Source organism: Microcaecilia unicolor, chromosome 6, assembly GCF_901765095.1.
Source record: "Microcaecilia unicolor chromosome 6, aMicUni1.1, whole genome shotgun sequence".
NCBI lineage: Eukaryota > Metazoa > Chordata > Amphibia > Gymnophiona > Siphonopidae > Microcaecilia > Microcaecilia unicolor.
Window position 1 is genome coordinate 92645283 of NC_044036.1, and position 25507 is coordinate 92670789.

The 25507-nt window shown below is 49.2% G+C and overlaps 1 protein-coding gene across 1 annotated transcript in view; it reads left to right on the top strand.

Moving 5' to 3' along the window:
- The window catches only part of SHCBP1L (SHC binding and spindle associated 1 like), a 386593-nt gene that overhangs the window by 84876 nt on the left and 276210 nt on the right, over positions 1 to 25507 (top strand). Inside the window, 1 exon segment of the mRNA XM_030208001.1 lies at positions 20425 to 20639. Within this exon segment, the coding sequence (XP_030063861.1) occupies positions 20425 to 20639 (215 nt within the window).

The following is a 25507-nucleotide window of genomic DNA, read 5'->3' on the forward strand; positions in this document are numbered from 1 at the left end:
TCGGTTCCCTCTTCTTCTGGAGTTGTCCTCCGAAGAACCGTGGAGATTGGAGTGTTTTCCGACCCTCATCACACAGGACGAAGGGGCGCTTCTGCATCCCAACCTCCGGTCCCTGGCTCTCACGGCCTGGATGTTGAGAGCGTAGACTTTGCCTCTTTGGGTCTGTCAGAGGGTGTCTGCCGTATCTTGCTTGCTTCCAGAAAAGATTCCACTAAGAGGAGTTACTTCTTTCTATGGCGGAGGTTTGCCATCTGGTGTGACAGCAAGGCCCTAGATCCTCGCTCTTGTCCTACACAGACCCTGCTTGAATACCTTCTGCACTTGTCTGAGTCTGGTCTCAAGACCAACTCTGTAAGGGTTCACCTTAGTGCAATCAGTGCATACCATTACCGTGTGGAAGGTAAACCGATCTCAGGACAGCCTTTAGTTGTTCGCTTCATGAGAGGTTTGCTTTTGTCAAAGTCCCCTGTCAAGCCTCCTACAGTGTCATTGGATCTCAATGTCGTTCTCACCCAGCTGATGAAACCTCCTTTTGAGCCACTGAATTCCTGCCATCTGAAGTACTTGGATGGTCATTTTCTTGGTGGCAGTTACTTCAGCTCGTAGAGTCAGTGAGCTTCAGGCCCTGGTAGCCCAGGCCCCTTACACCAAATTTCATCATAACAGAGTAGTCCTCCGCACTCACCCTAAGTTCTTGCCAAAGGTTGTGTCGGAGTTCCATCTGAACCAGTCAATTGTCTTGCCAACATTCTTTCCCCGTCCTTATTCCTGCCCTGCTGAACGTCAGCTGCACACATTGGACTGCAAGAGAGCATTGGCCTTCTACCTGGAGCGGACACAGCCCAACAGACAGTCCGGCCAATTGTTTGTTTCTTTTGATCCTAATAGGAGGGGAGTGGCTGTGGGGAAACGCACCATATCCAATTGGCTAGCAGATTGCATTTCCTTCACTTACGCCCAGGCTGGGCTGACTCTTGAGGGTCATGTCACGGCTCATAATGTTAGAGCCATGGCAGCGTCGGTAGCCCACTTGAAGTCAGCCTCTATTGAAGAAATTTGCAAAGCTGCGACGTGGTCATCTGTCCACACATTCACATCTCATTACTGCCTGCAGCAGGATACCCGACGCGACAGTCGGTTCGGGCAGTCAGTTCTTCAGAACCTGTTTGGGCTTTAGGATCCAACTCCACCCCCCCGTGGGCCCTGTTTGTTCTGTTCCAGGCTGCACTCTCAGTTAGTTGGTAAATTTTTTAGGTCAATCTCAGTTATGTCCTCGCCGTTGCGAGGCCCAATTGACCATAGTTGTTGTTTTGAGTGAGCCTGGGGGCTAGGGATACCCCATCAGTGAGAATAAGCAGCCTGCTTGTCCTCGGAGAAAGCGAATGCTACATACCTGTAGAAGGTATTCTCCGAGGACAGCAGGCTGATTGTTCTCACAAACCCGCCCGCCTCCCCTTTGGAGTTGTGTCTTCCCTTGTCTTTGTCTTGCTACATATGAGACTGGTCGGCTCAAGCCGGTTTCGGGCGGGAAGACGGCCACGCATGAGCGGTGCGCATCGGCGCGCGAGGGCTAGCAAAGGCCTTTGCTGGTGAAGATTCCAATTGGAGGGGCTGTCGTGGACGTCACCCATCAGTGAGAACAATCAGCCTGCTGTCCTCGGAGAATACCTTCTACAGGTATGTAGCATTCGCTTTCCCTCCTTTTTTGAGTTCATGCCCTTGTTAAGGGGCCATCGTTCGCTGTGAGGAAAGTTCATGTTATTCCCATTGCGGTTTGCCATACTTCTTTGGAAGCTTCAAATACTGAAGAGGCAGTGGAGCTAGCTGGCCATGAGGCACTGTGAAAAGTTGAGTGCTCTCTATCTCCCCCTGCTGGTTGATGGACACAACCCATACGTAATGGCTTCATCTGCTATGACTAAAGGAAAGAAAATTATCATGGTAAGAACCTAATTTTCCCATCTGCATTAGGTTTGTATTAGTTTCATAGATCAGTATGGTTATCGAGTTCATAAATTTGTCACGATTTTAAAAAGTTCTGCTGATTATTTCTGCACACTCATAATAAAGTGGTGCTCAGTAACAGTAATAGTTGGTATTATATCAAAAACTATGAAAGGTACTCTCACTTTATTGTGAAATACAGCAGAGCTTTGCACCAATGAGCCATGTTTTGTACAAAAGTAGTCTGACATCCAGTATAATTGTCCATATGGAAATGGAAAAGATAATCTAGGTAGAAATTAAATACTATGTGGTGTAGATTTAGTGATTTTATAAGTTCTTGACTGTGAACTTCAAATTGTATATTGAAATATCAAAAGAAACTACACTGTGCTGAAAAGGGATACTAAAATTGCAAATTTAATATCAGTATCCGGTTGTCATGTTTCAGGCAGAGCAGTGGCTTTTTTTTTTTAACCCTGCTTCACTTCTTGTATGGCTGTAACAGCTTTGACACAAACTTTGTGCACTACACCAGATGCACAGTGTGCTGGATGAGAGTGTATACTTTGATCTCCTGGATGATATCGCAGGAGGGATGTAGGAAACTTTTTCCTCAGATCATGATAAGTGCCGAGTATGTTTGGTATATTGAGTACACTTCAGCTGTACTATTAGTAGACAGTGCAGCAGGATTGTCCAAAGCATGCCTCAAATTTTGTATGGCTCCAGAAGTTTCAGCATCACCAGTGTGGATGTTCTAGTGCACACTACACTGTATGTGAGACTAATAGATGAATAACACTACATGTTTTGATCCTGTGTATTACTGCATCTCCTGAATGAAGACACAAATTTTTAGATTGAGTACTTCGGTACAGACATGAATTAAGAGGTGCTTGGCATCGAGGAGGATTCCTAAAGTTATAATAGCAGATAGAGATCATTGCACGTCCTGAACGAAGTCGTGCTATTTGACATCGAGAAGTTTGGTGCTGACATTGTTTAAGAGGTGGTTGGCATTGAGGAGGAATCCTGAAATTATAATAGCATATAGACATCATTGCATATCCTGGATGGAGTCATGCTATTTGACATCGAGAACTTTGGTGCTGACAGATTTTAAGAGGTGCACGACATCGAGGAGCAATCCTGAAGTTATAAGAGCATATAGACATCCTTGCATGTCCTAAATGGAGCAGTGCTACTTGACATCAAGAACTTTGATGCCGACCAGAGTTGAGAGGTGGTCGGCATGGAGGATGAATATTGAAATTCTTCATGATGAAGAAATAGATGTAATATTTGGTGAATAGCAACGCAGACCTGCTGTGTTGAAGTGAATGGCTCCATCTCCAGTAAAGTCTGTGCTGCTTCAAAAGCAAATGCCTTGTCCCCAGGCACCGAGGCAAGGGGGAGAGCAGGCACTGAAGAAACTTGATCCCCGAGCACTGAGGCAAGGGGGAGATCAGGTATTATTTTGTCCTTCGTAGAATATAAAGTTGATGGTGGAATGGGGCATTTTGAAATATCCGAATGGAAAATCTCTTTTGAGACTGAAAACAACTAAAGTAGATATAGAAAAATAATTGATTATTATCTAAACCTCCACTACCCAAGCTGCAAAGGACTCAAATACAAATCAACTCATGCATCCAGCTTTTCCTCCATAAGCACACAACTATGGAACACATTACCAAAAGCCGTGAAAACAACGTATAACCACTTAAACGTCTGGAAATCACTAAAAACTTACCTGTTCAAAAAGGCATACCCTACAGACCCAACTTAAATGCCTGAACCCTGCATCACTACGAAACCAAAGCACGTAATGGACATATCGTAACTCTTCCTCTATACGATTCCCTAATATGTCTGTTCCACATGAACCTCATTCTAACACAACATCACTGTGTAACTATTTATACCGGAATTGGCGAATGCCTTTACGGTACTATGTAAGCCACATTGAACCTACAAATAGGTGGGAAAATGTGGGATACAAATGTAACAAATAAATAATTCTCCGAGGACAAGCAGGCTGCTTGTTCTCACAAATGGGTGACGTCCATGGCAGCCCCTCCGATCGGAGATCTTCCTAGCAACAGAGTTTGCTAGTTCTCGCGCGCGCCCGCGATGTGAGCATGTGCAGCTGTCTTCCCGTCCGAAATCGCTCGTGTTCTCCAGTCTCCTTTTTTCTGCGGCTCGGGACGGCTGTTTTTTCGGTCGCTCCGCGCCCCTTGGAGATCCCTCGCGATTCGTGATTTTTTCGCTAAAATTTCTAATTTTTTCCTTTACTAGTATTGGCCCGTAAGTTTTCTTTCGTGGTCGATTGCGGCTTTTTTCGCCGCTCGTTCGTTTTTTGGTGAGCTTTTGGTGCCCTTTTTTTCACCATCGCGGACTTCGATTTTGCTGGCAAGATTTTTCCGCCCATGTCATCGAAGCCTTTCAGCGGCTTCAAACCGTGCACCCAGTGCGGCCGGATAATCTCTCTCACTGATAGGCATGCTTCTTGCCTTCAGTGTCTGGGGACTGGGCACCGTCCTCAGGCCTGTAATCTCTGTCTTCTTTTGAAGAGGAGAACTCAGGCGGCGAGATTGGCCCAGTGGAACAGTTTGTTCGGGGCTTCATCCAGCGCGTCGACATCCTCATTCCCGTGGTCCTCGGCATCGGAGCCTTCGGTACCGCGTCCGGTACCGGCATCGACATCGAGGTCATCGTCGGGTGGAGCTACGAGACCGGGATCGTTCCTCCTGAGGATGTCGTTGGAGGGTGATTCGATGTCTGGAGTGCAGGTGAGGGCTGTCCATTCCCCTGCTGGTGGCGGTGAGCCCATGAGCAGGTCTCCGCCTGTCTCAAGGGCTCCTGCAGTACAGCCCCCCCGGGATCGACCCTCTTCGGACCCGGACCTGAGGAAGCGTTTGGATTCTACGTCTTCCTCTTCGGTACCGGAGGGTACCGATGCCATGTGTCGTGCGAAGGCAAAGAAGCACCGGCATCGGTCACCCTCCAAGCGTGGTACTGAGAGCTCTGGGTCGCCGGTACCACCGGCACCCAAGCGTCGACATCGGGAGGACCGCTCACCCTCCATTCAGGAGGTGTCGATGCGTTCCCCTGTGGACAGCCCGGTACCGCCTCCATCCCCGGAACAGGTTCGCAGCTCGACGCCGGTACCGGCCCCACCGCCTTTCTCCACAGCCTCTCTGAACGAGAGCCTCAGGGCCGTCCTTCCGGGGATCCTGGAAGAGCTGTTTCGCCCTTCTCCAGTACCGGGGGTGCTTGCGCCACCGGTGCCGTCGAGTGAGGCGATGGCTGGGCCCTCGTCTGCGGTGAGGGCGCCCGCCCCGGTACCGCTTGCGGTGCTGGTGCCGGCAGCCTCCCAGGAGGGCTCCCCGACGGACGCTCCTCTTCTCGACGCTCCCACCGTGGCCGTGTTTCCAAGGAGTCGAGGCGGGAGCAGCTTCGGACCGAAGTCCACCAGCTGGTGTCCGATACTGATGAGGAGGCCTCGTGGGAAGCAGAGGAAGACGTCAGATATTTCTCTGACGAGGAGTCTGACGGTCTTCCTTCTGATCCTACTCCCTCGCCTGAAAGACAGCTTTCTCCCCCGGAGAGTCTCTCTTTCGCGGCCTTTGTCCGGGAAATGTGTACGGCAATTCCCTTTCCCGTGGTCACGGAGGATGAGCCGAGAGCTGAGATGCTGGAGCTCTTGGACTATCCTTCGCCACCTAAAGAATCGTCCACAGTACCCATGCATCATGTCTTCAAAAAGACGTTGCTGGTGAACTGGGCGAAACCTTTAACTACGCCCCACATCCCCAAGAAGATCGGATCCATGGGGACCTGGAGTTGATGCGGACTCAGTTGCCACATGACTCTGGTGTGGTGGATCTGGCCCTCAAGAAGGCCAAGAGCTCTAGAGAGTATGCTTCGGCGTCCCCGGGCAAAGACTCTAGAACCTTGGACTCTTTTGGGCGGAAGGCCTACCATTCTGCAATGCTCATTGCCAAGATTCAGTCCTACCAGCTCTACACGAGCATACACATGCGGAACAATGTGCGACAGTTGGCGGACTTGGTCGACAAGCTCCCTTCTGAGCAGGCCAAGCCTTTTCTGCAGGTGGTCAGGCAGCTGAAGGCGTGTAGGAAATTCCTGGCCAGGGGGGGGTCTTTGACTCGTTTGACGTTGCATCCAGTGCCGCTGCGCAGGGTGTGGTGATGCGCAGGCTCTCATGGCTGCGTGCCTCCGACCTGGAAAATCAAATCCAGGATAGGATTGCGGATGCCCCTTGCCGGGGGGACAATGTTTTTGGGGACAAGGTCGAACAGGTGGTTGAACAGCTCCACCAGCGGGATACCGCTTTCGACACGTTCTCCCGCCGGCCGCCTTCAGCCTCTACCTCTTCGGGTAGACGTTTTTATGGGGGAAGGAGGACGGTTCCCTATTCTTCCGGCAAGTGTAGGTACAATCCTCCTTCCCGCCAGCCTGCTGCTCAGTCTAAACCCCAGCTCGCTCGCTCTCGTCAGCAGCGCACGCCTCAGGCCCCTGCGGCTCCCCAGCAAAAGTCAGGGGCGGGCTTTTGACTGGCTCCTGCAGAGCATAGCCGACGTTCCAGTGCCTGTGCCGGACGGCCTACCGGTCGGGGGGGAGGTTAACATTTTTTCACCAAAGGTGGCTTCTTGTAACCTCCGATCAGTGGGTTCTCAAAATAGTCCGGCTAGGGTACTCTCTGAATTTGACCTCAATGCCTCCAAATTGCCCACCGGGAGCTCAATCCTTCAGCTTCCAGCACAGGCAGGTACTTACAGAGGAACTCTCCGCCCTTCTCAGTGCCAATGCGGTTGAGCCCGTGCCACCGGGGCAAGAAGGGCTGGGATTCTATTCCAGGTACTTCCTTGTGGAAAAGAAAACAGGGGGGATGCGTCCCATCCTAGACCTAAGGGCCCTGAACAAATATCTGGTCAAGGAAAAGTTCAGGATGCTTTCCCTGGGCACCCTTCTTCCCATGATTCAACAGGACAATTGGCTATGCTCTTTGGACTTAAAGGATGCCTATACACACATCCCGATTCTGCCAGCTGACAGGCAGTATCTTCGATTTCGTCTGGGAACACGGCATTTTTAGTACTGTGTGCTACCCTTTGGGCTCGCCTCTGCGCCCAGGGTGTTCACCAAATGCCTAGCCATAGTAGCGGCTTCTCTGCGCAGGCTGGGAGTGCATGTGTTCCCTTACCTCGTTGATTGGCTGGTAAAGAACACCTCCGAGGCAGGAGCTCAGCAGTCCATGCAGGTGACTATTCGACTCCTGGAGCTGCTAGGGTTTGTGATAAATTATCCAAAGTCCCACCTTCTTCCAGTTCAGAAACTCGAATTCATAGGAGCTCTGCTGGATTCCCAGACGGCCTGTGCCTACCTCCCAGAGACCAGGGCCGACAATCTGCTGACCCTTGTCTCCTCGGTGCGGGCGTCGCAGCAGATCACAGCTCGGCAGATGTTGAGATTGCTCGGCCACATGGCCTCCACGGTTCACGTGACCCTAGCCTCTCAGTGGTGCCAAGCTGCTGGGAGCCTAGAGGACGTGGTCCGTCTGTCCACGAGGTTTCTTCTTTCCCTTCATTGGTGGACAATTCGATCCAATTTGACCCTGGGACGTCCCTTCCAGATTCCTCAGCCGCAAAAAGTGCTGACCACGGACACGTCACTCCTGGGGTGGGGAGCGCATGTCGATGGGCTCCACACCCAGGGGACTTGGTCCGTCCAGGAACAAGGTCTACAGATCAACCTCCTGGAGTTGCGAGCAGTATGGAACGCTCTGAAGGCTTTCAGAGATCGGCTGTCCCATCAAATTATACAAATTCAGACAGACAACCAGGTTGCTATGTATTACATCAACAAGCAGGGGGGCACCGGATCTCGCCTGCTGTGTCAGGAAGCCGTCAGCTTGTGGCACTGGGCACGCCGGTTCGGCATGTGGCTCCAGGCCACGTATCTGGCAGGCATAAACAACAGTCTGGCCGACAGATTGAGCAGGATCATGCAACCGCACGAGTGGTCGCTCAGTTCCAGAGTGGTTCGTGAGATCTTCCAAGTGTGGGGCACCCCCTTGGTGGACCTCTTTGCCACTCACACCAATCACAAGGTTCCTCAGTTCTGTTCCAGGCTGCAGGCCCACGGCAGACTGGCGTCGGATGCTTTCCTTCTGTTTTGGGGGGGAAGGTCTCCTGTACGCGTATCCTCCCATTCCTTTGATAGGGAGGACTTTGCTGAAACTCAAGCAAGACAGGGGAACCATGATTCTGATTGCTCCTTTTTGGCCTCGTCAGATCTGGTTCCCTCTTCTTCTTCTGGAATTGTCTTTCGAAGAACCGTGGAGATTGGACTGCTTTCCGACCCTCATCACACAGAAAGAGGGGGCGCTCCTCCATCTCAACCTTCGGTCTCTGGCCCTCACAGCCTGGATGTTGAGAGCGTAGACTTCGCCTCCTTGGGCTGTCAGAGGGTGTCTCCCGAGTCTTGCTTGCTTCCAGGAAAGATTCTACCAAGAGGAGTTATTTTTTCCTCTGGCGACGGTTTGCTGTGTGGTGTGATGGCAAGGCCTTAGATCCTCGTTCTTGTCCTACACAGAGCCTGCTTGAATACCTTCTACATTTATCGGAGTCGGGTCTTAAAACCAACTCTGTAAGGGTTCATCTTAGTGCGATTAGTGCATACCATTACCATGTGGAAGGTAAGCCGATCTCGGGACAGCCTTTAGTTGTTCGCTTCATGAGAGGTTTGCTTTTGTCAAAGCCCCCAGTCAAACCTCCTACAGTGTCATGGGATCTCAATGTCGTTCTGATGAAACCTCCTTTTGAGCCACTGGATTCCTGTCATCTGAAGTACTTGACCTGGAAGGTCATTTTCTTGGTGGCTGTTACTTCAGCTCGCAGAGTCAGTGAGCTGCAAGCCTTGGTAGCTCATGCGCCCTATACCAAATTTCATCATAACAGAGTAGTCCTCTGCACTCACCCTAAGTTCTTGCCGAAGGTGGTGTCGGAGTTCCATCTGAACCAGTCAATTGTCTTGCCAACATTCTTCCCCCGTCCTCATACCTGCCCTGCTGAACGTCAACTGCACACATTGGACTGCAAAAGAGCATTGGCCTTCTATCTGGAGCGGACAAGCCCACACAGACAGTCCGCCCAACTTTTTATTTCTTTTGATCCCAACAGGAGGGGAGTGGCTTTGGGGAAACGCACCATTTCAAATTGGCTAGCAGACTGCATTTCCTTCACTTACGCCCAGGCTGGGCTGACTCTAGAGGGTCATGTCACGGCTCACAATGTTAGAGCCATGGCAGCGTCAGTAGCCCACTTGAAGTCAGCCACTATTGAAGAGATTTGCAAGGTTGCGACGTGGTCATCAGTCCACACATTCACATCTCATTACTGCCTGCAGCAGGATACCTGACGCAACAGTTGGTTCGGGCAGTCGGTGCTTCAGAATCTGTTTGGGGTTTAGAATCCAACTCCACCCCCCTAGGCCCATTTTTTGTTCTGTTCCAGGCTACACTCTCAGTTAGTTGGACAAGTTGTTAGGTCAATCTCAGTTATTTCCTCGCCGTTGCGAGGCCCAATTGACCATGTTTGTTGTTTTGAGTGAGCCTGGGGGCTAGGGATACCCCATTTGTGAGAACAAGCAGCCTGCTTGTCCTCGGAGAAAGCGAATGCTACATACCTGTAGAAGGAATTCTCCGAGGACAGCAGGCTGATTGTTCTCACCTACCCGCCCACCTCCCCTTTGGAGTTGTGTCTTCCCTTGTCTTGTTTTTGCTTGGTACGGGACTAGCGAACACGAGCGATTTCGGGCGGGAAGATGGCCGCGCATGCGCGCATCGCGGGCGCGCGCGAGAACTAGCAAACTGTGTTGCTAGGAAGATCTCCGATCGGAGGGGCTGCCGTGGACGTCACCCATTTGTGAGAACAATCAGCTTGCTGTCCTTGGAGAATACCTTGTACAGGTATGTAGCTTTCGCTATATTGTAAATAAAAACTGATAAAATAATTCTGTAAAAATAATTGACGAACTGACGTGATAAAAACTGTTTGGGTCGTTCTGCACTGCGGACAAAAATATACTAAGGCGGGGTGACTGAGCATTCGGTATATGTAGTGGCTGTTAGTGGCGGGAAGGCAGGGACAAGCGCAGAGAGCTCCGTTTGAGTTTTCTGTTCTTTCAGAAGGGCCAGGTCAGTGACATCGCTGGGGCAACGCTTCAACTGTGTGGCTAGTTGATCACTGGCCATGGAGAATCAATATCTCTCCCTTGAAAGAAGAACTGAAGAAAATTTTACTCCACAGATTTCAAGATATATTATTGGATAATTTATATAGATTAAACAGCTTCCTGGATCCGAGATTCAAGTCAACATATGATGAAGTACCAGATATCATTACAGTTGCACTCAAGAGATTGTAAAAATGCAAACCACTGATGTACCAGTCAGCAGCGACACAGCCATGGTGATCACTCAGACATTGCCAGTCGTTCCAGAATTTGGAACACATGATATAGAGAAGCCTCGACAGAAACACAGTTTCTGGGAAACAGTAGAATATACAAATGTTTCATCTAAGAAAGCCAGACTTCCATCACAATCAGACTATCACAGTGATATTTGAATCAGATGCAGAGCAGAACTTACTTGCTATAAACACAAAGATCCTTTGGAAATTGGTGGTGATGTTTTTTGTTTCTGGCAGCAAAGTCAAATGAAATTGCCACTATTGAACCGACTTGCACAGAAATTTCTGTGTATGCCAGCCACCTCTGTGCCCTCGGAAAGTATTTTTTCTGCTGCTGGACAAATTATAGCTGCAAGATGCAGTTGTCTGAAGCCAGCCAAAGTAGACAAAATAATTTTTCTTAATAAAAACCGGAAGATGTAGGACTTGACCAAACTTCACTTTTCACATGATGTAACGCAGCATGGCGTGCTCACATTAAAGAATCGAATCGTACCGAATCAAAAATGTTTTGACTGAATTGGACAGCACTACTGTCCAGCACTGTCCTCATGTTCCAGTCACTAAAGTTGCTGTCTAAGCCCTTTCCAGCCCATTCTAAACCAGATTGCCATATATGAGACACAGACCATATAAGTCTGCCCGGTATCGGCCCTAGTTCATCACAGCCGGAGTCGCCATCTAAGCATAAGTACATAAGTAATGCCACACTGGGAAAAGACCAAGGGTCCATCGAGCCCAGCATCCTGTCCACGACAGCGGCCAATCCAGGCCAAGGGCACCTGGCAAGCTTCCCAAACGTACAAACATTCTATTCCCAAGTCCATTTAGAAGCGGTTTATGGATTTGTCCTTTAGGAAACCGTCTTAACCCCTTTTTAAACTCTGCCATGCTAACCACCTCCACCACGTTCTCCGGCAACGAATTCCAGAGTTTAATTACGCGTTGGATGAAGAAAAAGTTTCTCCGATTTGTTTTAAATTTACTACACTGTAGTTTCATCGCATGCCCCCTAGTCCTAGTATTTTGGAAAGCATGAACAGACGTTTCACATTAGAGAGTTGCACGGGGACAGAAATCCAACCCGTCCCCACCCATCCCCACTGGAATCCAACCCGTCCCCATTCGTCCCCGTGGGGAATCTAACCCTCCCCGCCCGTCCCCATGGGGAATCTTACCCGTCCCCGCAAGAATTTAACCTGTCCTCACACACAAGAATTTAATGGTACATTAAAAAAAATTCCTGACAGCTCTCTGTCTCTGGGTTTGAGCCGCAGCAGAAGGAACGGAAGTTGGAACACTCTGGTGCGCACGTATAAGACTTCTCTGATTCAGTGGCACTGTGTGCTAAGAGATCACCACATGCACGCACCAGTAGGTCAGGTGACATCTGATGCTCATGCTTATGTCAGAGCTGAGGTCTGTGCATCAGCCCGGAAGCAGAGAGGATTAATAGTAATAGTAAATGACAGTAGATAAAAAACGGATCGGTCCATCCAGTCTGCCAATAGTCACAATCATTATCAATTCATGATTAAATCAACAATGAATGTGATATTATATACTTGATTGTGGTCTTTCTGTGGCGTTTCTGGGACACAGACTATAGAAGTCTGTCTGGCCCTATCCTTATGTCCCAACTGCTGGAGTTGCCCTCAAAACCCACTCCAGCCTATTCATCTTCTCATTTGCGGGACACAGACAGTAAAAGTCTGTCCAGAACTGTCCTCATGTTCCAGCCACTAAAGTTGCTGTTTGAACCCTTTCCAGCCCATCCAAAACAAGATTGCCATATATGAGACACAGACCATACAGGTCTCCCGGTATCGGCCCTAGTTCATCACAGCCAGAGTCACCATGTAAGTGTCACGCTACACATCCACATACATGTAGCCATTTAAGTTTAGGTTTTTTATAACTTCTATTTTCTAAATAGTGATCCTCTGTATTCATCCCATGCCTTTTTGAATTTCATCACCATTTGTATCTCTACCACCTCCTTAATGGAGGCTTTCCACATCTGTGCTGTTATGTTCAAATTTGTTTATTGAGGTTTATATAACATTGTACACAAAAGGAAATGGCTATTACATAATAAGACCTGTGACACCATAACCAATACAGTCAAGAGAATACATCACAAAAGGCGAAAGGGCCTTGTGTCTGATAGCCCCCCGCCTATACACTCTTCCTCTGTGTGAACCCTCATTACTTGTGCACTGTGCACCTGTACCCGTCGACTACTTACGGGTAGCGTACGACTACTTTCCCCCCCGCAGTTACTTAAGCTGTTCCCATACAAAAATAAATATCTGCCAGTTTCTTTTTATGCGCCAATCTGTGGTACAGAAACTTTAAACATTTCACTATGTAACCATAACACAAAACAGTCAAAACTCGCCATCCGCCCAAACTAATATACCAACACTGCACCCAGTGAACTACAAAGTGCAAAACCAGGTGTTCCCCCTCCCCCCCCCCCCCCCCCCCCCCCCTACCCCTCACCCTCCCTCCCTGCCTTCCCTAGCTAAGCAGGAGTTCTGAACAAACCTCTGGGGCCCTCAACTGGTGTTAACGAGCAAGCTTCTCCCTCTCGGACTCAGTATTTGCAGATAAGGGGCCCATATTTGAAGGAATTGCTTTCTGCGCTTGGGTGATGTTTTAGCGTCACGAGCTTCCCATGAGGCCAGAAGATGTACCTGGTTTCTCCAATGCCAATAAGCAGGAGCTTCCTTGGAAGTCCAGTATTGCATAATACATTTGCGAGCCACCAAGCACAGTTTCTTACACAAAAGAGCCGCCGGCGCCTTTAGAGGGGCAAAAGCTCTAGATTGATCCAGCAAAAATTGTCTGTCGGTTCCCTGGATTTTATTGCCCAGCTTTATCAAAAAACCACGGACCTGTTGCCAAAATGCCCGCACCTTTGGACATTGCCAGAGAGCATGGTAAAATGAGCCTGGGCCGCCATCACATTTACAGCAATTAGCACTCTCCGACCTCTGTATATGAGCCAGCTGTTTCTTGGTCATGTAACCCCGTAGGATCACCCGATAGCCACATTCTCTCAGTCGTTCGTCCTTAACTAACTGTCGGATCCCCTTCAGTGAAGCCGCTATGTCCCAGGACGCCAAGGGCGTCCCAAGATCCTGCTCCCATTTTAGTTTAATATCTTCATATTTTATTTTTGGTCCCCCCCGGACCAGGGCTCCATATAAATCAGAAATCGTGTGCCTCTCGGACGCCAGGTCCTCGAAAAACCCTCGAATCTTTTCTCCCAAACGTCCCCCCAAGGCAGCCTGATTCAATGTCTGCATATAATGTTTAAGTTGCATGTAGGCAAATCTAGTCCCCCAGTCAGATCCTATCTTGACTTGTAAGGCTTCATATGGTATTAGGTCCCCATTTTCATGCAGCAAATGCTCCAATTTCGTAAGGCCTCTCCGTCCCCAGCCTCCAAATATCGAGCTACCCATTCCAGCTTCGAATGCTGCATTCCCTACAATCGGGATTTGATCAGAGACACTGGGATGTCCCCCCAATTGCCCCACCCACCACTGCCATGTTGCTCGAAGAGGGTGGAGCAATATGCTTCGTCTGAAGTGAGGAGGTATTCTATCACGCGAAAGATGAAGTAGAGCAATCATATCATGCGGCGCGAAATAGGCTCTCTCAAACGATGTGGGCGTATAGTAGTGCGTCTCGAGAAGCCAATCTCTCATGTGTCGTAAAAGACATGCTTGATTATATAAAAATAGGTCCGGGAAGCCGATGCCTCCTTGCTTCCAACCGCCTACTAACACAGCCTGTCGTACCCTTGCCCTCTTACCGGCCCAACAAAACTGACACCATAAGCGATTTACACCTTTCAAATCTTTTTTCGACAAGCGGACGGGCAGCGTCTGCAAGGCATATAGCCAGCGCGGAAAGATCACCATCTGGATCAAATGTATGCGCCCCATCAAGGACAATGGTAATCCCCTCCAAGAGTCTAGTTTTTGTCTGGTGTATTCTAAGAGGGCCTTGACATTTAATTGCTTGCAATTCTGCTGTATTCATTGTGAGTTTAATACCGAGGTATTTAAAGGAGTGGTTTGCCCATCGTAAAGGGAAATCATCTCCCCAAACCTCTCTGCACTCTACCGAGGATGCCAGGGCTTTGGATTTGTCTAAATTAATTTTAAAACCCGCGTAATCTCCATACTCTCGGAAAGACTCTAACAACGTTTCTAGCGACACTTTTGGGGATGTGAGGTGTACCAAAAGATCATCTGCAAAGGCTGCAATTTTAAATGTCTGGGCGCCCAATCTTATGCCCTTGATCAAGGGGTTCTCCAATATGTCCCTAATAAGGGGATCTAACACCAGAACAAAAAGGAGTGGGGATAGGGGGCAGCCCTGTCTGGTCCCTCTCTTAATAGGAAAACTCATTGACTCCACCCCATTAACCCAGATCGTGGCGCTCGGGTTATCATATAATGTTTGGATCGCCTCTACAAATCTGCCCGAGAAACCATAGGTTTCCAATACATCAAAAAGAAAGGCCCAATGCACCTTGTCAAAGGCTTTTTCGGCATCAAAGCTGACTAGCAGTGACGCCATACCCTTGCACTTGCTATGTTCTAAGGATGTCAGGATTGCCCTCAAATTTTTACTTACTGTCCGGCCTCCTACGAAGCCCACTTGACTGTCATGTATAAGGCGGGGCAACAGCCTCGCCAACCTATTGGCCAAAATTTTAGCCACCAACTTGGTGTCGTAGTTCAACAACGATATGGGGCGGTACGATGCCGGTTCTACCGGGTCTCTCCCCGGTTTAAGCAGCACTATTATTTGCGCCTTATTTAGGTCGGAAGGCATTGCCTTTACATCTATCATGCGGTTTAGAAATCTGGTTAAATCTGATATGATTCCCGCTCCCATCAATTTATAAAATTCTGCGCGTAGACCATCCGGTCCGGGGGCCTTTAACAATGGGCTCTGTGCAACTACCAGGGACACCTCCTCCTCCGTAATTAATTGGTTAAGGCCGTCCCGTTCTTGTTGTGTAAGCTTAGGGAGATTGAGATTATTCAAATACATCTGATTATCAAGGCCCACATCTTCTGGGGGTGCGTATAAATCTTTATAGAAGGACTGGAAAATGTTGCCGATCTCTTTATCGGAAGTTGTAAGGCCTCCCCTCTGTCCCCGAAGGGTAAGAATATTCCTATTTCCCCCTTTTGGTTTAAGGAGTTTGGCCATCAATTTGCCCGCTTTATTCCCATGTTTATAGAGCATGTAGCGGTAATAAATCTGCGATTTCCGAGCGCGCCCGTGTAGGAGTTCGTTCAATGCTGTTTGTAATTCAAGCACTTTTTGCTTATGACTTGCCGCATGTGTCTCCCCGAACCGTTTTCTCACACTGCAGAGTTGTTTACTCAGTCGTAGTATTTCTCGATCTCTCGATGTCCGAACGTGGTGAGTGTGACTAATGATTTCCCCACGTAGCACGGCCTTAGCTGCCTCCCAGAACAGAATCGGGTCGTTCCTATGTTCCTGATTGTGTGTGACATAGCCTTCCCAGCTAGCTTGTAAACGTCCCTTTAATATGGGATCTGTATAAAGTTCTGTGGGGAACTGCCACCTATTAACCCGTCTGACCTGGCCCCGGGGCTGCCACTCCACCCGAACCCATGCATGGTCTGACACTACATAAGGTCCAATCTCCGCTGTTAAAATTTCCCCAAACATCTTCCGGGAGACTAAAACATAATCAATGCGGGATTGAGTTGAGTGAGCCCGCGAAAGGTGGGTATAATCTTTCACATCCGGGTGAAACACCCTCCAAACATCCGTCAGATCTAACAGCTGGCTCAACTTCAACAAGCCTTTGTTGTTGTAGTAGGTCGCAGAGGTGCTAGGCATTGATTTATCCATTGATGGGTCCAAGACCGCATTGAAATCACCACCTACTATGATCTCTGCATGTGGTTGCTTAAGGAGAAAATTTATCACAGGCTGAAAAAACCGTTTGTCATAGTTGTTGGGGGCATAGATGTTGCATAATAACAATTTTTGTTTGCCCACCATGGCTTCCAGAATGACATAGCGCCCCGCGGGGTCCACTAAGAGTGGACAGATTGCTGTAGCAATATTTTTACGGAACAAGATTGCAACACCCCCCTTTTTCCCCTGCGCGTGCGCCGCTATGCAGTCACCTACCCACCAAGTGCATAATTTAGCATGTTCCACCCGTGACAGGTGCGTCTCCTGTAAAAGAGCGATATCTGCATGCTGTCTATTTAGCTGCTGCAGAATCTTGGACCGTTTTATAGGTGACGTTACCCCTCCTACATTCCAGCTTACGATTTGTACCATACTGCTAGTTGAAGTGAGATGATACCCATACCATATAACTGTGATGTTGTTAAGGGGGGGCATCCCAGCCTCTGCCCACCCTCAGTTCGTGTTCTTCTATCCATTTGATGGCCGTAGGCCTGCTCCTGTACCTCTTTCTGTCCTCTGCCCACCAGTGAAGCCCCCCACCAACTCCTATATCCTGTCTTCAAAATGTTCTGGGGGACCTGTCCCTTTACAATTATTTCCGGGTAGCTTAGGCCTGAAATGGCTCCCACTGCCCACCCCCCCAACCCACTCCGTCCCTCTAACCTTCTCCCCGTACTCCCCCTCCCCCCATCCCAACCCCTCCCCTGTTCCCTGTGTTCGGACCCACTAACTGGGACCATCACTTCCTACGTCCCTCCCCCCTCCCTCCGAAGGCCAATACAAATTCCCAACAAATTTTTATCCCTGGCACTCAAAGACCCAACCACTCATCATGAACCTGGAACTGTAACATGTAAAGAGTTTCTATACAGTGCTTCCAACCACACTTAAACCTCAGTGTTCCTGTCTGTGCACTGTATAAAACATATCTATATACCAACTCCTCTTCTCACATTCGCTCCTCTCTCCGGTCTGCTGCCGGCTGCTGATATCTCGATTCCTCTCTCAGCGATCCTCTGGTGCGGCTGCGTCCAACTGCTGTAAGAACTCCTGGGCTGCGCTTGTTGTTTCATAAATTTTAGATGCTCCATTGTGCGTAATTCACAGCTTTGCCGGGTATTACAGTGCAAAACGTATCTCTTTCTGGAACAACTTGGAGCATATTGCCGAAAATTGGCGCCTTTTTGCTGCCACACCTGCAGAATAATCTTGAAAACACCGAACCGGCAGCCCCTCGTATTCCAACGATTTCCCCACTCTGAGTCGCCGAAAAATGTCTTGCTTTTGTGCATAATCCAAGAATCGCATAATGATTACTCTGGGCTTACCAGTTCCTGTGCCCTTCTGCCCCAGCCGATGGGCCCTCTCTATGTGAATTGGTCCTAGGGCTTCTGGGAGTTGTAGTTCTTCAGCCAGCCACCGAGCCAAAAAGGTCTCCAGGCCCCGTTCTTGTACACTCTCCGGGAGTCCCACCATCCTGATGTTATTTCTTCTGGACCTGTTTTTGAGGTCCTCAACTTTGTCTTCAAGCACCCGCAGCTTTTCCTGCATCTGATTCTGCGTGCCTTCGACTACCGTGACGCGGTCTTCCACCTCGCTGACCCGCGACTGAAAAGCAGCACAGTCCTTCGACAGATCTGTAAGTTGGGTTTGCACCCGTTCAAGTTTATTATCAATCGGGGCCAGCCGGCGGTCCAAGAGAGCGTCCATCACCGCTGTCATCTCCGCTGTGATTTCCGCGATCCATGCGGACGAAACCGTCGGGCCGGGCGGGCTCGCGGGCGGCGCCATTTTCTCTTCCCCTACCCGGGCGCGGAGTCTGTCTTTCGGGGCATTTTTCGCCGTCATTTCGCCACCGGAGAACTAGAAAAATTAATCAGCTGATCGAGGAGACGTCGATTCGCTAGTTGTGCGAACTGGGGTCTTATTTGCACCGTTTAACGGCTTCGAAGGGAGGCTAGGAGCCGGAGAGATCGAAGGGCTCAACCTCTCACGGTCATGACGTCACCGGAAGTCCACATCTGTGCTGTTAAAGCAAGGAGGAGGAGGAGAAGACAGCACTCAAAGAATTTGGTACTCGGTAGGTGAGAGGCTGGCGCAAGTGCAGCATACACTTCCACGGGAACCCCATAGGAACTGCTTCCGTCCCCACGGGAACCCCACAGGAACTGCTTCCGTCCCCACGGGACCCCCGCAGAACTGCTTCCGTCCCTACGGGATTCCCGCAAACCCCGTTCCCGTTCAAGTCTCTACTTCACATCCACCTGTTCCACTCCACTCATTATTTTATATACCTCTATCATGTCTCCCCTCAGCCGTCTCTTCTCAAGCTGAAAAGCCCTAGCCTCCTTAGTCTTTCTTCATAGGGAAGTCATCCCATCCCCGCTATCATTTTTGCTGAACACATCCACACACATGCAGCCATTTAAGTTTAGTTTTTGTTTTATAACTTCCATTTTCCAATTAGAGATACTCTGTGTTCATCCTATGCCTTTTTGAATTCCGTCACCATTTGTGTCTCTACCACCTTTTTAATGGAGACTTTCCGCATCTGTGCTGTTAAAGCAAGGAGGAGGCGACTGAACTCAAAGAAGTTGGTGTTCAGTAGGGGAGATGCAGGTACACGTGCAGCGTACACATCCAAAAGAACCCTTCAGGAATTGTTTCTGTCCCCACAGGAACCCCGCAAGGAACTTCTTCCATCCCCATGGGATTCCTGCAGAACTGCTTCCGTCTCTGGATTCCCACAAACCCTGTTCCTGTGCAAGTCTCTATTTGGTACCAAAAATCTTTTGGAAGTGCACAAAGCTCGCAATGTCAATCAAGAGCATTTGTAATAGTATACCTTGATTATATGTTCTGTCGTTTTTTGGCGGTCTCCCTTTTAATCCCTTTCTCCTCTACACCTTTTTACAGTACTCTGGAACCCTGGTGACATCCCTCATTATGGCAGATTTGTCACCATTTTTACTTTTCTTTTCCTCTCCTCCTGTGATTGTCATGTGTATTTTTTTATTTTACTTCTTTTTCTTTTGTTTATGACTATGATAGGTGGTATATCAAAAATGAAATGAAACTTGAAACTTGCATTGGAAAGCTATGGCACTGGGGAATCTCCTCTGGGCTCTGACTGCTCGCTGTCTTTTTACAAAGTTGTGGTAAGCGTGCACTAGCGCTTACTGCAGCTTGAATGGGCTTACTGCAGGACGTGCTGAAGTGTCCCACAGTAATTTAGCATTCTGTGTGCGCCTAGCATGTGCTAAAAAAATTTTTTTCAAGGAGAGAGCGTGTCTGGGAGTGGAGAGTGGATGTTTCTACACTAATCAGTTAGTACTTCAATAATGCTGTCAAGCTAACTGATTAGCATATGATTAGCGCATGAGCCCTTACCACCTACAAAATATGTGGTGGTAAGGGCTCACGTGCTAATCTTTTTTAATGGCCACAAGCTAATGACAACATTAACGTGGAGCAGTTTAATGCCAGAAATTGGAAATCAGCCATTTTCTGTTGTGGAAGACCCATGTAAGGGCTTGTTGAGGTCACTTTTTCCCGCATCTGTGTAAAAGGATCCCGAAATTAAGTAGTTGTTTTAAGTGCTGGGGTTTTTTTTTGCAAATGGATTCTGCAGTGGTTCCCTAAGGACCATTCAAATTGTGTGTAGTGGCTTTCCCATTATGCTGCTTTGCATTTGCATACTTAAAGAGTTCTAGGCTGCACCAGTTCTTGTCCCTGTGATATCACTGGAAGTGTTCAGTTTTTTTTGTTTTCATCTGCTGATAGGGAGACACAGGCTATTGGTCAGGAATGGTCTAGCAGGATTTAACTAAGGGAAATTAATAGGTTTGAATAAATGCCACCTTATAAGTGAGCAGCTGTTTATTCTATGTGGTGGTATAAAATAAGGGTTTAATAATGGAGTAAAGGAATGCACAAAGTTAGTTTTGTTACATATAGTTTGATTTCTGTAATCTTTGTCTTTATTTCTTAGGTTACTTGTAAACCTCGTTTAAGTTCATCTTCTCATTTAAAAACTACTGTGTCTGTTGCTGAACCTTTTTCCTGCAATATTGCAAATCTTCCAAGAGAACTTATCGATGAAGTTCTGGAGGGCCTGGATTACTGTGTACCTTTGCTGGAAATCTATCCTGTTGAAGGACAAGATGATGTAGTATGTGGTATTGCACACTCTTTGGATGTAGTGAGGTATTATTTTTCCTTACTTTTACAAGTCAATTGGAACAATTGTTTGTTCATTTCATTAACTGGCTTTTGTCAATAATAACATAGAAGTGTACAAAAGTAAATCAGCAAAAGTAAAATACACTGTAAGTAGTGGGACACAAAGAAAATCAAACTATGCACTAATATTTACAACATAGCAGGTATACACCACTTCCCCCATAAATTGAGGCAACAATCATCTAACTATATAAACGAAAGGTGACCGACTCACCCGCAAATGCACAGTAGAGACTTCCCTCTCTGTCCCGCCCCCGCATCAAGACGTGATGATGTCTAGAAATGATAAGTAGTAGTAGTAGTAGTAGAGGACGGAGCAGAGAGGGAAAGAAATGCTGCGCTGGAGGCGAACTGACGAGAGGACTCACAGGAGGTAACGAAAGCAGAGGAGAGTTGATGGATAAGGGGGCAGGGGAGGGGGGAGAGGAGGGTTGCCCGTGGCGGCAATAAAATAAAACGGAACATAAGCGCATTAAGAGAAGACGGGGAGGCCAAGCAGTCCTCAGCAGCGGCTCACTCTGTCCTCAGTTGAGCGTTCCCACCTCCGACAGACAGAGTGAAAGAAGAATCCATCGGTCCACACCTAACGTGATCAAGCAGGGCTCCTACTACGTTTTCGGCCCGAGGGCGACAGGTAAACATGTGCATCAACTCTGCAATCTCCCCTGACCTCTCTCGCTGTCTCTCCACGCACACACACAAGCTCTGCTTTACTGCCTGAAATGAATGCCTATCTGTCCCGCCCCTTTGAGAGGACTCACAGGAGGTAATGAAAGCAGAGGAGAGTTGATGGACACGGGGGGGGGGGGGGGGGGAGGGGGAAGAGGAGGGTTGCTGGACATGGGTGGATGGAGGGGATGGAAGGGGAGAGAGGACAGTTACTGGACATGGGGGGAGGGCAGGGGAGAGAAGGAGGGTTGCTGGGCATGGGTGGATGGAGGGCAGGGGAGAGAGGACGGTTGCTGGACATGGGGAGAGGGTAGGGGAGAGAGGAGGGTTGTGGATATGCATGGATGGAGGGGAGGAGAGAAGAGGGTTGCTGCACATGGATGGATGGAGGGGAGGTCAGGGGAGAGAAGAGGGTTGCTGCACATGGATGGATGGAGGGGAGGGCAGGGAGAGAGGAGAATTGTTGAATATGGATGGAGGGGAGGGAAGGGAAGACAGGAAGGAGATGCACATGAATGGAGGGGAGACAGAAGAAATTCTGGACATGGATGAAGGGGAGGGAACACAGAGGAAGGAGATGCACATGGATGGATGGGAAGGGAGAGAGAAGAAATGCTGGACATCCAACTCATTTTTCTTCTTCGCCTGTTCCACTACATTGTTAAAAACAACAATCTCACCCGTTTTAACGTTCTTAATGGCTAGTATACATATAAGCAGTGGTTTTTTTTTGAGAAAAGAAGGTGCCAGTACTCATTATGGGCAGGGTCACAACATATGGCTCCACCCCTTTGATAGCCTCATCCACATTAACCACACCCCTTATACCAGCCATGGCACATACAAACAGACATTATTGAAAATATTATACTAGTATAGCAGAAAAAAATAGTGATTTTTTCATTATAAATAGTTTCTGTAAGCTGTTACAGCTTCAGTATACCCAGTGCAAAATAAGACAGCAGATGTAAATTCTCAAATTGGACATATTTCAAACACTAAAATAAAATAAAATGATTTTTTTCTACCTTTGTTGTCTGGTGACTTTGTTTTTCTGTCCATATTGGTCCCAGTCTCTGATTCTACTGCTCTCTATCTGTTCTTTTAACTCCGTTTCCAGGGCTTCCTTTTCCCTTTATTTCTTTACTTTTCTCCTTTCTTCTTCATTTCTTGCCATATATCCATAAGTAAAAGCTGGGTCCTCCTCCGTGGAGTTGACTGGAGGAGGTATAACATGGATTCAGCTTTTGCCTATTTTCTCCATCCATGTACAGTTTTTCTCCTCTCCTCTTCCCTTTCCCTCATCTCCATCCATGTGCATCTTCTTCTTTTTTCTTTCCTCCCCTCCATTCATGTCCATCACTTCTGCTCTCTTTTCTCCCCTCCATCCATGTCCGTCACTTCTCCTCTCTTTCCTCCCCTCCATCCATGTCCGTCACTTCTCCTCTCTCCGCTTCCCTCCATCCATGTCCGTCACTTCTCCTCTCTCCGCTCCCCTCCATCCATATCCGTCACTTCTCCTCTCTCCCCTTCCCTCCATCCATGTCCGTCACTTCTCCTCTCTCCGCTCCCTCCATCCATGTCCATTACATCTCCTCTCTCCCCTCCCCTCCATCCATGTCCATCACTTCTCCTCTGTCTCCTCTCCTCCATGTCCATCACTTCTCCTTTGTTCCCTCCCCTCCATCCATATAAAGCAATAATTCTCTCTCCCCTTTCATCCATGTCCAACGATTCTCCTCTCTCCCTTTTCCTCCCCTCTCATCCATGTCTAGCGATTCTCCTCTCTCACCTGCCCTCCCCTTCCATCCATGTCCAGCGAATATCTTCCCTGACCTCCTTTCCCATTATGTTTCCTCTCTCCCCTGTCCTCCCCTCACATCCATGTCCAGCGATTCTCCTCTGCCCACGTCCTCCTCTCCCATCCATGTCCAGCAATTCTCCGAGGACAAGCAGGCTGCTTGTTCTCACTGATGGGTGACGTCCACTGCAGCCCCTCCAATCGGAAACTTCACTAGCAAAGGCCTTTGCTAGTCCTCGCGCGCCCATGCGCACCGCGCATGCGCGGCCGTCTTCCCGCCCGAACCGGCTCGTGTTCGTCAGTCTTCTTTTGTCCGTGCTCGGTTCGGTCGTGTTTGCACGTTTGCGCCCCTTAAGTTGACCCTCGCGTGTCTTTTGACTTCGCTTTAAAAAAAAAAAAAAAGAAAGGGATTTCGGAGAAGGGCCTTTCGGTCTTTTTCCCCTTCCCGTATTTCCAGTTTTTGGCCCCATTAAGTTTTCTTTCGTTTTCGGGGTAGGCCCTTTTGAGGCCTCGGATCGAGTTTTTTCTCCCCCTCTTCCATATCATCATGCTGATCAATCCATAGACTGGTGGGTTGTGTCCATCTACCAGCAGGTGGAGATAGAGAGCAAAGCTTTGCCTCCCTATATGTGGTCATGTGCTGCCGGAAACTCCTGTATGTTCTCTATCTCAGCAGGTGGTGGTCACACACAGCAGCAGCTCTGGCTAGGCCTCCAAGCCTAATTTTTAGGTTTTGTTGAGTGCCTGGGGTTGAGGGCTCTTCTTGAGCAAGTGCAAACCTGGTGGCGCCAGGTCCCTCCTTTTCTCCCCCTCCCGCTGGCTCCGTTAAAAAAAAAAAAAAAAAAATTTTGGACGTCCTTAAGGGCGTTTATTTCGACGTTTATTTAAACGTTTATTGCAGCTACTCACTGGGACACCAGGTCGTTACAGCTCGGAGCGAGAAGCAGGTAATTTTTACCTTTTTATAGCGGGCAGGGGGTTCCCCGATTGATCTCCACGTGGCCTATGGCGTCGGAGGGCGAGGGGCGCGAAGAATCGCTCCCGGACCGCGTGTGCGCTTCTAGCGGGGATGCGGGGGTTTTAAAGTCTGATTCGCCCTTGTTGGGTGTCAGTTTGGAGGCGGTCAGTGTCCCGGGTCTTCCTCCGGCGCGGCGGTTTTTCCCGCCATAAACGCCCATCCCCCGCTGCTCGCCTCCGCCATCTTGGCCGGACACTCTGCTCGGACGGCTTCTTCTTGGGCCGCCCTTGAGCTGGGAGACGTTCATGCCATGGCTGCCCTTGATTTGGGCGACGGCAAAAAGGCGGCTAAAGTAAGCGCCGTTCTTCCCGCGCGGCTCCTTCGCGGAGTGTCGTGCCGGACGCCATCTGGGATGCGCAGCATGTTGCTCCCCCGCTCTTGCGAGCGCCAGTTGAGGGTGCGTCTAGGGCTGTAGCCCAGGCTGCGGAAGTGCACAGTCTGGGGGGTTTCTCCCCCGAGTTTATTTTGCTGCTGCATCAGGCCTTCCTTATGCAAAACGCTGCCCCTTCTCCCTTGTCCGATAACGGGGTTGAGGCCCCCGGAAGTAAACGCCCTCGGGTGGATTCCCAGGCCTTAGAGGACGCTGTTTCCTCTGATGTAGATGAGGGCAGCGTATCTGAGTTCTCCCAACGGTCCTTTGGGGATTCCTTGGAGGAGACGGATTCCCGCTCGGATGGAGCGGATGACCCCTCTGCAGCGCGGATCTTTCGCTCAGAGGATTTGCCCAACCTGTTAGTGCAGGCCATGAGCATTTTGAAGATTTCCTCGCCAGAGGACGTCTCTCCCTCAGCCCCTGTTGGCTCTGCCATTATGCTGGGGACGAAGCGCCCGCCTAGAACCTTCCACGTGCATGATGCCATGCACACACCTTAATTTCGGCTCAATGGGATGTCCCGGAAGCGAGCCTCAAAGTGGCTAGGGCTATGTCCCGCCTCTATCCTTTGCCAGAAAGTGAACGTGAGGCCTTTATTTGGCCTACCGTGGATTCTTTAATCACTGCGGTGACTAAGAAACGGCGTTGCCGGTGGAAGGTGGCACGGCCCTAAAGGACGCCCAAGACAGAAGATTGGAAGCGGTTTTAAGGTCGTCCTTCGAGGCGGCTGCCTTAAGTTTGCAGGCTCAGTTTGCGGCTCCTATGTGGCCAGGGCGTGCCTGACGATTGTGCAGCGGGCTTCCCCCTCGGATCCTTCCTTGAGGGCTGACTGGCCGGCCCTGGAATCGGGCTTGGCTTATTTGGCAGACTTACTGTATGATGTCTTGAGAGCCTCGGCTAAAGGTTGGCTCAGACAGTCTCTGCGCGGCGCTGGCTTTGGCTGAAACATTGGTCTGCGGACCACGCCTCTA